The sequence below is a fragment of the Hypanus sabinus genome, chromosome 1 (genome assembly GCF_030144855.1).
Source record: "Hypanus sabinus isolate sHypSab1 chromosome 1, sHypSab1.hap1, whole genome shotgun sequence".
In the NCBI taxonomy this organism is placed as follows: Eukaryota; Metazoa; Chordata; class Chondrichthyes; order Myliobatiformes; family Dasyatidae; genus Hypanus; species Hypanus sabinus.
This window is the reverse complement of record NC_082706.1, coordinates 201,927,475-201,942,185: the sequence shown is the minus strand read 5'-3', so window position 1 is coordinate 201,942,185 and position 14,711 is coordinate 201,927,475. Positions and strand designations below refer to the sequence as shown.

The 14,711-nt window shown below is 43.9% G+C and overlaps 1 protein-coding gene across 1 annotated transcript in view; it reads right to left on the bottom strand.

Annotated features, from left to right (window-relative positions):
• The window catches only part of arpp21 (cAMP-regulated phosphoprotein, 21), a 323,923-nt gene that overhangs the window by 43,240 nt on the left and 265,972 nt on the right, over positions 1-14,711 (bottom strand). Inside the window, exons 18-19 of the mRNA XM_059984261.1 lie at positions 11,438-11,683; positions 8,866-8,992 (exon numbers count right to left, since the gene is read on the bottom strand). Of these exons, the coding sequence (XP_059840244.1) occupies positions 8,866-8,992; positions 11,438-11,683 (373 nt within the window). The remainder of the gene's footprint in view (positions 1-8,865; positions 8,993-11,437; positions 11,684-14,711) is intronic.

The window sequence follows — 14,711 nt, the reverse complement described above, 5'->3', positions numbered from 1 at the left end:
AACAGGGTCTTGCAGTCAGAAGAATGGTGACTAAGATGATCACTTACTGTCACCCTACACACTGCCTTCGTGCAACAACTCTTCCAATGCCTTTCTGATGCAGGTAGCATTGCGGTCTGCATCAAGTCCAGCTCCTTCAGTTTCTCCACCATCAAGTAACTCACTAACGGGGTAGACCTGCAGTACTTTAAGTTTTTAATGTCCGGCAGGGTCTTGCGATCGTATAAAGTACATTTTAAAAAGACAATAACACTTATAGTTGACCCCACAAAAGCCGCTATGACTAAGCGTGCTGCTGTCCTACTGGAAGTGAGTGCCAGTTTTGCTCAGCACATTGGGTTGAAAGACATACAGTTTGGTTAGTGGTTTGCTAATGCTGTTGGTGAGGGTTTAAACTGGATTTGCAAGGGGGTGAGAACCGAAGCGAAGAGGCAGAGGATGGGGTGGTTGGCGCACAACTCCCTACAGCCTGTAGGGAGTTTGTGAGGAAGGATAAGCAGATGATAGATAGAGCAGAGATGCACTCAGCTAGATGGTTTGAGATGTGTCTATGCACAAGTTTCCACTGTCGCAACCAATGGACTGGTCCTATTCTCACACAGCTCATCATCTTGCTCTTCACATACTTGTAGAATGCCTTGCGGTTTCCTTAATCCTTCTTATGGCCCCTTCTGGCTCTCCTAATTTCATTCTTAAGCTCCCTCCTGACAATCTTGTAATTTTCTAGAACTCTATCAGTACCTAGTTTCCTCAACATTTTATAAGCTTTTCATTTCTTCTTAACTAGATTTTCCACATCCTTTGTACACTATAGTTCTTTTACCCTACCATCCTTCCCCTGCCTCAATGGAACATACCTATGCAGAACACCATGCAAATATTCCCTGAAAATTTGACACATCTTTGCCATGCATTTCCCTAAGAACATCTGCTCCCAATTTATGTTCCCAAGTTCCTGCCTAATAGCGTCCTATTTCCCCCTACCCCAAAATAAATGTTTTCTCAAATTGTCTGCTCCTATTCCTCTCCAGCGCTATGGGTGCATGGAATCGGAGGAGGTAGTGGAGGTACTTAATGTGTACTTTGCTTCAGTATTAACCAGGGAAAAGGATCTTGGCAATTGTGGGGATAACTTACAGCAGACACAAACAATTGAACATATAGAGATTACGAAAGAGGATGTGCTGGAGCTTTTGTAAAGAATTAAGTTAGGTAGGTCACAGGGAATGGGTGAGATATACCTCAGGCTACTGTGGGAAATAAGGGAGGAGATTGCTGAGCCTCTTGCGATGATCTTTACATCATCAATAGGGACAGGAGAAGTACGAGAAGATTGAAGATTTGCAAATGTTGTTCCCTCGTTCAGAAAAGGGAGTAGAGATATCCCAGGAAATTGTAGACCAGTGGTGGGCAAGTTGTTGGAGGAAGATCCTGAGAGGCAGGATTTATGAGCATTTGGAGAGACATAATCTGATTAGGAATAGTCAGCATAGTTTTGTCAAGGGCAGGTCGTGCCTTACGAGCCTGATTGAATTCTTTGAGGATGTAACAAAACACATTGATGAAGGTAGAACAGTGGATGTAGTACATATATATTTCAGCAAGGCATTTGATAAGGTTCCCCATGCAAGGCTCATTCAGAAAGTAAGGAGGCATGGGATCCAAGGAGTCCTTGCTTTGTGGATCCAGAATTGGCTTCCTCACAGAAGGCAAAGTGTGGTTGTAGATGGTTCATATTCTGCATGGAGGTCGGTGACCAGTGGTGTTCCACAGGGATCTGTTCTGGGACCCCTCCTCTTTGTGATTTTTATAAATGACCTGGATGAAGAAGTAGAGGGTGGGCTAGTAGGTTTGCTAATGACAAAGATATTGGGTGCTGTGGATAGTCTGGAAGGTTGTCAGAGGTTACAGTGAGACATCAATAGGATGTAGAACTGTGCTGAGAAGTGGCAGATGGAGTTCAAACCAGATAAGAGAGATCCTGGGGTTTGTGTCCATTGGACACACAAAGCTGCTGCACAGTGTTGTTAAGAAAGTGTATGGTGTGTTGGCCTTCATCAACCATGGGATTAAGTTCAAGAGCTATGAGGTAATGTTACAGCTATACAAGACCTTAGTTAGACTCCGCTTGAGAACTGTGTTCAGCTCTGGTCACCTCACTACAGGAAGGATGTGGATACTATAGAAAGAGTGAAAAGGAGATTTACAAGGATGTTTCCTGGATTGGAGAGCATACCTGATGAAAGTAGGTTGAGTGAACTTGACTTTTTCTCCTTGGAGGATGAGAGGAGACCTGATTGAGGTGTATAAGATGTTGAGAGGCATTGATCGTGTGGATAGTCAGAGGCTTTTTCCCAGGGCTGAAATGGCTAACACAAGAGGACACAGGTTTAAGGTGCTTGTAAGTAGGTGCAGAGGAGATCTCAGGGTTAAGTTTTCCACACAGAGCGTGGTGGGTGCAAGGAATGCACACTGGCGACCATGGTGGCGGTGGATACAATAGGATCCTTTCAAAGACTCTTAGATAGATATAGAGCTTCAAAAATAGAGGGCTAGGCAGTAGGGTAATTCTAGGCAGTTTCTAGAGTAGGTTACATGATCAGCACAACATTGTGGGCTGACGGGACTGTAATGTGCTGTAGATGTTCTATGTTCCATGTTTGACTGCTCTAACCAAACCAGCCGACATGAACTTTGCTAATATTGTAAAGGTAATGCAGGAACATTTAGAAATAAAACTATTGCTGATTGCAAAATGCTTTAGCTTTCATAATGTAATCAAAAGGAGAGGGAGTCCATTTCAGCTTATATTGCTGAATTGAAGAGATTATCAGAGCATTGTCAGTTCAGTGATGGGCTTAATGATGCATTGAGAGATCATTTAGTTTGTGGAATCTTACAAGAAAGCATTCAAAAACAGCTCCTAACTGAATTTCAAAGAGCAGTTGAAATCACTGTATCAATGGAAACAGCAGCCAGAGACGAAACCGAGTTGCAGTCAGAATTGGAAGTGAGCATGAACAAAATTGCAACATCTAAACAGAAACAACTGTGGTTGAACAAATTGTGTTACCATTGTGACAGCGGCTCACATACACCAGATCAATGCAGGGTTAAGTGCAAAACGTGCCGAAAATGCAACAAAGAAGGATACATACAAAGAGCATTTCAGGCAGACAAAAATAAATGGACTGCACAGGGAAGAGAAAAAGATAAAAAGTCAAGTTGCAGTTTCAAAAAGAGCACTAATCTGCATGCTGTTGATGAAAAATATGATAATGATGAGAATGACACTGGACTGGATAGCATTGAGATTTACAATGTGAAATTAACAATAGACAAGCAATATGACTTACACCAGAAGTGAATGTTAAATTAATTAAAATTCAACTGGACACTGGCTCGGCTGTTTCAGTCATTCCATAAAATGAACTGGAACAGCTTTTCAAAGATACAGAACTGAAGCCTGCAGAGACCCAACTAAAAATCTGTACTGGAGAAAAGATAACTCCCATGGGAATGAGCTTTTTAACCATGAAGTACAACAAACAGCAGGTCACCCTGGGATTGTACGTGATAAAAACAGGAGGGCCTGCAATATTGCGTCACGGTTGGCTGAGACAACTACAACTTGACTGGAGATTCACCAACCATTTGCAAGCCACGTTCTCTGTAACAGAGTCAACTGAGAGCAAATTAAGAAAGGTGCTGGATGATGCCACATCAGTGTTTTGAGGATGGCAACTGGAAAACTCAAACATACCAAGGATAAAAGAGTGTTAAATGAAAATACCACATCCAAGTTTTGCAAAGCCCATCTGGTTCTTTATACTATCCATGATAAGGTGGCCAGTGAGCTGGATCGCATGGAGGCTGAAGGAATTCTTTCCAAAGCTGATTGGAACCCATGGACAATGTCAGTGTGCTAGTAGCCAAGAAGAATGGGACTATTGGAATCTGTGGCGATCTAAGTGTTACCATCAACCCAGTACTTAAAGTAGATCAATATCCTTTTCCCAGGATAGAGGTTATCTTTGGAAACCTTTCATGAGGATAACACTTAGCTGAACTCTACCTACAGATGGAGATGGAAGAAGAGTCCAATGTATTTCTCATCATAAACAATCACTCTACCTACAGATGGAGATGGAAGAAGAGTCCAACGTATTTCTCATCATAAACAATCACAAAGGGCTCTATCTTTATAACAGGTTTATTTTTGGAGTAGCATCTTCATTTGCACTCTGACAGAAATCTGTGCACCAGGTGCTGTAAGGCTGCCCTGCATGACATCATTGTTACCTCTGAGGATGACAAGGAACATCTCCAAAATCTCAGGACTGTGTTAAAAAGATTAGAAGATTATGGGCTCAGAGCAGAATGCAACCAGTGTGAATTATTTAAAACAAACATCACTTTCTGTGGTCACACTATTGACACACAAGGATTACACAAGTGTGCTGAGAAAATTCAAGCAGTGGTGGATGGCCAGGCCCAAAGAATGTGTCACTGTTGCAGTCCGTTTCAGGACTTGTTACTTATTGCAATAGGTTCTGCCAAGTTTTGCTACATGCTCAATTCTTTGAACTCATTACTACAGCAAGAAGGAATGACAATGACAAAGCAGTGTAAGGTGGCTTTCAAAAATGTATAGGAAATGGTTGGCATCAAACACTGTACTCACACATTATGATCCACATTGTCCAATGAAGCTTGCTTGTGACTGTTCGTCTTATTCTATAGGTGCAGTCTTACGTGCTATGACTGATGGAAATTAACACCCCATAGCCTTTGTATTACATTCCCTTACCAGTGCAGAGAAAAGTTATGCACAGATTGACAGAGAGGCCTTGAGCCTGGTTTGGGGTGTGAAATGTTTCAATTAGTACTTACACGGCAGAGAGTTTACCCTCATTACTAATCATCAACCACGAATATTCATTGTTGAATTCAAGAAGATGACTAATCATAGAACTGCTGATGGATTGTCCTGTTTATCTTTGGGAAAGGAAATACCTGAAAAATTTGTAAAAAGAGACACCCCTTTTGACGTCTTCTCCCTAATGCAAATCAAAAGTCTCTCTTCTATGCCAGGGATGATCCCAAGCAGAAAAGACCCCATACTGTCTCAGGATTACATGGCATCCAAAATAGTTGGAATGTTCATCGGAAACTCTAGTTTCCCCACTTTTGCCAGTGCCAGGATGAAATTGCTCTTGATTGGGTTGCCTTATGTGGAGACTGAGAGTTGTTCTACAATCCAAGCTAAGAGCTAAAGTTTTGGAGGAGCAATGTGCTGGTCATCTAGGCATGGTCAAGACAAAAATTGGGGAGAGATCAGCCGATTGCGGATCGAGACCATTGAGTCTGCTCCAGCGTTTCATGATGGCTGATCCAATTTTCCTCACAGCCCCAATCTCCTGCCTTCTCCCCATATCCCTTTGTGCCCTGATCACCCAAGAACCTATCAACCTCTGCCTTAAATATACATAAAGACTTGGCCTCCATAGCTGCCGGTGGCAAAGAATTCCATAGATTCACAACTCTCTAGCTAAAGAAATTTCTCCTCATATCCATTCTAGGAGGATGCCCCAATATTCTCAGGCTGTGACCACTGGTGTTATACTCTCCATCAACCATAGGAAACATCCACTCCATATCCACTCTATTAGGGCTTTGCATTGCCTGGCAGAGGATTCATGTGGATTTTACAGGCCCATTCATGGGGACACATTTCTGGTGGCAGTGGATGCTGCTACAAAGTGGCCAGAAATGTTCCCAATAGCTTTATTAGAGCCTACACACACTGTTGATGGGTTGAGAAGCCTCGTCTCAAAGACTGGGGTTCCAGAACACTTAGTCAGTGACAATGGACCACAGTTTGTTGTGGAACAGTTTCAGTCATTCCTGAAATTGACTGGAATAAAACTTATTACATCTGCCCCATACTACCCAGCTACAAATGGCTTGACAATGAGCAATGTCAGCAGAACACACTACAATGAGACAGAATCTTGCTGATTTCCACCTTGCATATCCTAATGCAGAACACTCCACAACCAGCTATACTGTCCCTGGCTTGTCCCCTGCCTTCACGCTAGGATCTCCTCAAACCCAATCTCAGAAGGAGTATGCAGGACAAACAGCGGAGACGAACTGAAGGCTCCTCAAACAAGAAGGTTCAAAGTTTCACTCCTGGACAAGCAGTCTTGGAGAGGGACTACAGAGGTCATCAAAAGTGGGCACTTGGAAAGACTAAAGACAGAACTGGACCTACACAGCAGAGATTGTGTCTGATATCATCTGGAGATGACACATCACTCAGTTAAGAAGAGCAGAGTCATTTGTTGGAGAAGAAAGGTGGGCAGAGCTGTCAGAACCACTTCCTGCAGCCCCAGAATCAACTCCTACAGCCATCATGGAGGAAGCCCCAGAACCTGAGATTGTTTAACAAGTCCTCGAACCTGAGATTGTTTCACAGCCACAAGTCTCACCTGCCAAGTAGAGCAATTCCCCCTTATCAGGAAAGACGTTATCCCACAAAACTGAGCAAGCCTCCATAGCAATTGAATCTTCAAGCTTGAATGGGACAATTTAAAATTACTGTGCTGAGGATGTCTAGATAGTATATGAGATGCGTTCTATAGTGATTTGGAGTTTATAGCTAAGCAGGGAGGAGTGTTGCATATTTAATATTTCAGTAATATTTGAGTGTTATATGTGAAAGTACGTTAATGATACAATGTCATCACGACACCACGTTATATGTATGCACCTCACTTAACAAAACAAAGTTAGACACATTTTTCCTGGCACCATGTTATGTATTTTGATTAGTTTTGTGTTTTGAAGTTGCAAAACATAACAGATAATGAACTATTGGTAAATTGGACAGAGCAATGGCAGATGGAATTCACAGGACATTCAGCACAGCACAGTACAGGTCCTTCGGCCCACGATGTGCTGATTTTTTAACTTGCTCTGAAATTAATCTAAACCTTCCCTTCTACACAGAGCAAAACTGTAACTTTTTCTTACATCCTTGTGCCTATTTAAGAATCTTTTAAACGTACCTAATGTATCTCACCACCGTCCCTGGTGGTGTATTCAAGCACCCCCCGCTCGGTGTCAAAAAATTACCTTTGATGTCCCCCCCATACTTTCCTCAAATCACCTTAAAATTATGCCCTCCCCCCATGTGAGCTTGATTAGGCACGAGGTATAGCTTTTCTTCCTTTGTCCCTCATTCTGAGTATTTCAAGTTCCTGGGTGTCAACATCTCTGAAGATCTATCCTGGGCCCAACATATCAATGCAATTACAAAGAAGGCAAGACAGTGGTTAAATTTCATCTGGTGCTTGAGGAGACGTCACCAAAGACTGCGGCGAGTTTCTACAGATATATCGCGGAGAGCAGTCTGACTGAAAACTGAAAAGGGTTTGGCGCTGTCTTGCAGCCACTTGCTCGCTGCTGCTGGGGGAGGTGGCTGTGTGTGGCGGTCTCTTGCTCCTTCTCACTTGCTGCTCCTGGGGGGGGGGGGGGGGGATCCTTGAGCTCAAGCAATCTCTCTCTCCCTTGATGCTGTTGGCAGTTGGTGCCAGAGAGGTGGATCGTAGACTTGGACTTAGTGTTCCAGTTCTGGTCATCTCTTTATTGTTACTGCTTTCGGGGTGAGTATCGAATTGGGGCTGCCTGCAGATAATGAACACTGAACTTAAGTGAACTGAAATACGCCTTTTGTTTTTGTGTTTTATATTCTGTGTTTTTGCTCGTTTTTTTGCTGCTGTTTGTGTGTGGGGCCCCCTGCTGACTGCTCCTGTGGCTCCTCCCACAGACTCCTGTATAAAGGCGATCGAGGGCTGGGGCCGGCCTCTCGGTCTCCAGGATGTAGTATGGTGGTCACTGGGGTTTAAGGGGGTTTGGTGTTCGATATTGCTCTTTGAACGTGTTGCTTCCATGGTTCTTCTTTGTTCGTGTCTGACTGTGGGGAAGACAGATTCCAGGGTTGTATACTGCACACAATCTTCAATAACAAACGCACTTTCAATCTATGCATCTTTAGTTCCATCACCATCTGGTGTGGAGGGGCCGCTGCACAGTATCAGAAAAAGCTGCAGACAGTTGCAAACTTAGCCAGCTCCATCGTGGGCACTAGCCTCCCCAGTATTGAGGACCGACTCAAAAGGTGATGACTTAAAAAGGCAGCATCTGTCATCCAGGAGCCCCATCACCCAGGACATGTCCTCTTCTTATTGCCACCATCAAGGAGGAGGTACAGGAGCTTGAAAATACAAACTCAATGTGTTTGAAACAGCTTCTTCCCCTCCACCATCAGATTTCTGAATGAACAATGAACCCATGAACACTAACTTATTATATTTTTCCTCTTTTTTTGCTCTCTTTTTGCATTATATATTTAATTTAAGATTTTGTATATATTTCTTATTGTAATTTATAGTTTTTATTATTACGTATTTCAATCTACTGCTGACACAAAACAACATATTTTGTGACATACACTGGGGATAATAAACAGCAGAATCAGAATCAGGTTTAATATCACCGGCATATGTCGTGAAATTTGTTGTTCTGTGGCAGCAGTACAATGCAATACAAGTAATAAAACTGTAAATTACAAAAATTAAATAAAAATAAGTAGGGCAAATAGAAAAACAAATAGTGAGGAGGTGTTCATGTCCATTCAGAAATCTGACGGCAGAAGGGAAGAAGCAGTTCTTGAACTGCTGAGGTTAGAAACTGATTCTGATTCTAAATGAGCCCTACTCAAGATAAGGCAGAAACACAAGGAGAAAATGACAAGGCTCACTCGGAGGAACGAGAAACAATACTGCTGAAATGGGGTACCTGATGGTTGTGTGGTCTGTGGCATCTGCTGGCTTCGCGCTGCGTTGTATTGAACCGTAGCGACAGGCCTGAACTGTTGGGTTGCTGAGGTAGTGTACTGGCCAGAAGGGCAGTAATACACCGGCATCTGAAAGAGATTCACACAGAACCTGTCACTTGCAGTCTTTAAGCAGTTTATTCAAAAGTTTAGCTTTATTTGTCAGATGTACATCAAAACATGGAGTGAATTGAATTGATTTGAATTTTCTTACATTCTTCACAAACATGAGGAGTAAAAATCTTTACGTTACATCTCTGTCTAAATGTGCAATGTGCAATCATAGTAATTTATAATAAATAGAACAGTCAGTGTAACATAGAAATACACTCAAATCAGCGTGAGTTCATCAGTCTGATGGCCTGGTGGAAGAAGCTGTCCCGGAGCCTGTTGGTCCTGGCTTTTATGCTGTGGTACCATTTCCTGGATGGTAGCAGCTGGAATAGATGGTGGTTGGGGTGACTCCATTCCCTTCAGGCCCTTTTTACACACCTGTCTTTGTAAATGTCCTGAATCATGGGAAGTTCACAACTACAGATGCACCACTCTCTGCAGAGTCCTGCAATTGAGGGAGGTACAGGTCCCATACCAGGCAGTGATGCAGCCAGTCAGGATGCTCTCAGTTGTGCCCCTGTAGAACTTGGGATTTGGGGTTTTAGAGCTGTGATTAGATTAGAGCTGTGGGTGGCGACACAGTCGTGGGTATACAGGAGTAAAAGAGGGGACTCAGTACACAGCCCTGAGGGGCACCTGTGTTGAGAGTCAGAGGGATGGAGGTGAGGGAGCCCACTCTTACCACCTGCTGGTGTACAGGGAAGGGAAGCACCTTTGGTGAAGGGACTTTTCGTGCTCATTCTGGGGCAGCTTACTCATATTTGGTCCCCACCAGTCACTCAGCTCTCACCTATGGCACCAAGTAGCTGTTTGTATGCAATAACGTCCATACCCTGGTACACCACATCGACAGGCAGGCTAAACCAGGTGAAGGCAGCCAGCAGGTCTCATACTCTTGAGAGACAGGGACATGCCAGTCCTAGTATTGCAAGTCAGCTCCAAAGGACTGGGCAGATGAGATCTACAGTGAGATCCAACGGCCAGGTCGATGGTACTGTAACGCTCCATGGAGAGCGAAGGGCACTACGAGGCATGGAAGACGTCATGGTTACCCACTGCAACCAAGGAAGACCCCAGTTTGTGACGCCTGTTCGTACCACTGGACCCAGACTTCTGAGTTCAAGCGGGTGGAACTGCCCCAGTGCAACAGCCACTTTAGTGCCACTTAAAGTGCCACTTTAAATACTCTCCTGCACATCATCGTTGGACACAATGGACAACCACCATGCAAAGTTAAAGAGCTTCGCCTTCATGCCCTGTCCACAAAGAAAATCAAGTGATTATTGGGTGAGGATGGGGATGGAGGCGAGTTAAGTCCATAGAGATCTGGTTTGGTTGGAAGATTGGCAAGTCCCCTTTAAGTCAAGGCAAAATGGTTTATGAGCAGTGACCAATTAGTGATCGGGATTGATTGGCAAAAACAAATTAAAATAAGGCAGTGCAAGCAGAGTGCCCTTTGTTAGAGTGGCCGTTGTTGGTGTAGGCAGTGTTAATGTGGGGAGTTTGAGGCTTCAGGGAAACATAAAGGAGTTTCTGTGGATGAGAACAAGATTCCCAGATGGTATATTTCCTCCCAGATACCAGGATCCTCAGCATGTTTCAGTGGGAGGCTGAACAGCCAGAAGTTGTGGTCCATGTAGGCACCAGTGATATAAGTAGGAAGAATGACAAGGTTCTGCAAAGTGAGTTCAGGGAGTTAGGTGCGAAGTTAAAGGGCAGGATCTCCAGAGTTGTGTCCTTAGGATTGCTACTGTGCCAGCTGCTAGTGTGGTTAGAACTAGGAAGTAAATACAACTTTACACGTGGCTACAGAGTTGGTGTAGGAGGGAGTTTTAGATCATTGGGCTCTGCTCCAGGGAAGGTGGGGCCTGTACAGAAGAGATGGTTTGCACCTGAATTGGAGGGGGACTGTTTGGTACGGTGGCTACTACGCAGGATCCAAATAAGCGGCAGAGAGTTGTAAACTTAGTCAGCTCCATCATGAGCACTAGCCTCCACGGTATCCAGGACACCTTCAAGGAGCAATGCCTTCTGAACGTGTGAGGAAACCACAGCACCTGGAGGAAACCTACACGATCATGGGGAGAACATACAGACTCGTTATGGACAGCAGAGCGAATTGAACCCCATTCGGTGATCACTGGCACTGTTAATGCAGGTAACTGCTATGCTATAGTGTATCAGATACGATGCGTGTGGTCATGAACTTTTATTTGAGATTTAGTCCATAACTCCCAATGCTTAACTAGGCTACACTTATCTGATACCCACATAAAATGCTGGCGGAACTCAGCAGGTCAGGTAGCATCTATGGAGGGGAATAAACAGTCAGTATTTTGGGCTGAGAATCTTCATCAGGATGGAACATGGACTGTTCCATGAAGGCGGAGCTGGGGCTTATGCCGGTTACATATCTCATACCTGGGCAGACGGTTGCTGTATAAATCCTTGTGGCGGCTGCAGCACTTGCTGGGACATGGGCTGTCCAGATCCAGTAAAACTACCTGGGGTCAGCTGACTTGGTGACGCCATGACGTAGTTAGCTTGCTGGGGTGCCTGAGGCAAAATGGGTGGCGGGTAGACAGAACCAGATGGCGGCTCAGCGGTATCTCCCGACGACTGCCTGCTTAAACTCATCTGGTTAAACTGGGAGGCCAAATCTTCTCGCTGTGATGAAGCCATCAAATAATAATGAGTACAGTCTGCTGAAGGATTCCTCCAAGAGTATTAACATTAGAGAAAAACACTGCTGACTTTATAAACACAAGAGATTCTGCAGGTGCTGGAAATCCAAAACAACACATACATACACAAAATGCTGGAGGAACTCACAAGGTCAGGCAGCATCAATGGAGAGGAATAAGCAGTTGATATTTGAAGGGTCTCAGTTCAAATTGTCGACTGTTAATCTTCTCCATAGATGCCACCTGACCTGCTGAGTTCCTCCAGCATTTTGTGTGTGCTAATCTGTCCATAGGAATTTATGCTGTGCTTGGTTACATTCCATGGTCACAAACCGTGAACAAAAAAGGAAGCTTTGAATTTAGAAGTAACCTTTTTAGCAAATTGGGTTGTAACCCAATATCAATGGATAAACAAAACTCACACTCTATCATGAATGACTGGATTAATCTGGAACATAGATCATAGGGTGTCCAGTAGTGTAATGGTTAGCACAATACTTTACAGTACAGGTGACCCGGGTTCAATTCCCACCACTACCTGTAAGGAATGTGTCTTCTTCCTGTGACTGCGTGGCTTTCTCCCGGGTGCTCCGGATTCTTCCCACAGTCCAAATAATGAACCGGGAGGTAGGTTAATTGGTCATTGTAAATTGTCCCATGATTAGGCTCAGATTAAATCAGGGTTTGCTGGGCAGCATGGTTCGAATAAAATATAGTCAATAAAATATAGTGCAGTACAGGCTCTTAAACACACAATGTTTCCCAAAAGGTAAGTTTAATCTAACCCTTCCCTCCTACATAGCTTTCCATTGTTCTATCATCCACGTGCTGATTTAAGAGTCTCTAAATTCTAAATGCCTCTAATGTATCTGCCTCTATCACCACCCCTGGAAGGACATTCCACACACCTACTACTCTCTGTGTAATAAACTTACCTCTGACATCCCCTTACACTTTCCTCCAATCACCTGGAAATTATGCCCCTTGCATTAGCCATTTCTGCCCTGGGAGAACGTCTGGCTGTCCACTCAATCTATACCTCATATCAGCTTATACACCTCTATCTCCTCCTCATTTGCTTCAGGCAGAAAGGACCTAGCTTGCTCAACCATAAGACATGGCCTCCAGTCCAGGCAGAATCTCCGCTGCACTCTCTTCAGAGTTTCCATTTCCTTTCTGTAATGAGGTGACCTGAACTTTTGACCTCGAAGTTTGCGGATGACACAAAGCTGAGCGGCGGTGTTAGCTGTGAGGAGGATGCTAAGAGGACGCAGGGTGACTTGGATAGGTTAGGTGAGTGGGCAAATTCATGGCAGATGCAATTTAATGTGGATAAATGTGAGGTTATCCACTTTGGTTGCAAGAACAGGAAAACAGATTATTATCTGAATGGTGGCTGATTAGGAAAAGGGGAGGTGCAATGAGACCTGGGTGTCATTGTACACCAGTCATTGAAGGTGGGCATGCGGGTACAGCAGGCGGTGAAAAAGGCAAATGATATGTTGGCATTCATAGCAAAAAGGATTTGAGTACAGGAGTAGGGAGGTTCCACTGCAGTTGTACAAGGCCTTGGTGAGACCGCACCTAGAGTATTGTGTGCAGTTTTGGTCCCCTAATCTGAGGAAAGACATTCTTGCCATAGAGGGAGTACAAAGAAGGTTCACCAGATTGATTCCTGGGATGGCAGGACTTTTATATGAAGAAAGACTGGATCAACTAGGCTTATACTCACTGGAATTTAGAAGATTGAGGGGGGATCTTATTGAAACATATAAAATTCTAAAGGGATTGGACAGGCTAGATGCAGGAAGATTGTTTCTGATGTTGGGGAAGTCCAGAACGAGGGGTCACAGTTTAAGGATAAAGGGGAAGCCTTTTAGGACTGAGATGAGGAAAAACTTCTTCACACAGAGAGTGGTGAATCTGTGGAATTCTCTGCCACAGGAAACAGTTGAGGCTGGTTCATTGGCTATATTTAAGAGGAAGTTAGATATGGCCCTTGTGGCTAAAGGGATCAGGGGGTATGGAGAGAAAGCAGGTACAGGGTTCTGAGTTGGATGATCAGCCATGATCATACTGAATGGTGGTGCAGGCTGGAAGGGCCAAATGGCCTACTCCTGCACCTATTTTTTATGTTTCTATGAACTGAACACAATACTGCAAGTAAAAGTAGAGAAAATTTACAAGGACGTTGTCACGACCTGAGTTTAGCGGAAATATTGGATAGCTTAGGATTTTATATCCAGGAGCGTAAGAGAACGAGGGGAGATTTGATAGAAGTATACAAAATGATGAGAAGTATAGACAGGGTAAATACAAGCTGGCTCTCTCCCTTGAGGGTGGGTGAGATTAGACCCAAGGGTTATAGGCTTAGAGTGAAAGGTGAAATATTTAAGATGAACCTGAGGGGGATCTTCTTCACTCAGACAGTGGTGAGAGTGTGGATGAGCTGCCAGGACAAGTGGTGGATGTGGGTTTGAATACACTGTTTAAGAGATGTTTGGAAAAATAAATCAATGGGAGGGGTGTGGGTCAATGGGACTAGGCAGAATAACGGGTTTGCATGGATTGGATGGACCAAAGGGCCTTTTTGTATACTGTGCTGCTCTCTGACCTGGAAGTTAAGAAGCGCAACTGCATTTGTTCCTCTCTAACACAGGAACACTGAAGCCAACCATAACTAACGAGCACAGGCTCAGCTTCTATTGACCAGCTCAAAGAAGAACAAAAACTTTTAAAAAATTGTGCAGATGGTATAAGTATCTTATAGAACAGAGAACATTACAGCATGGGAACAGGCCATTCAGTTCACAGTGTTGTGCCAAACCAATTAAATTAGTAATCAAATAGCCAATCAGACTAATTCCCTCTGCCTACACATTGTCCATATCCTTCCATTTCCTCACATAAGTATGTCTATTCTTATGTGTCTTACGAGTCCCTAGTCTATCTGCATCTGCTACCACCCCATGCACCCAGCACTATCTGTGTAAGTAAAATTGCCCCTCACA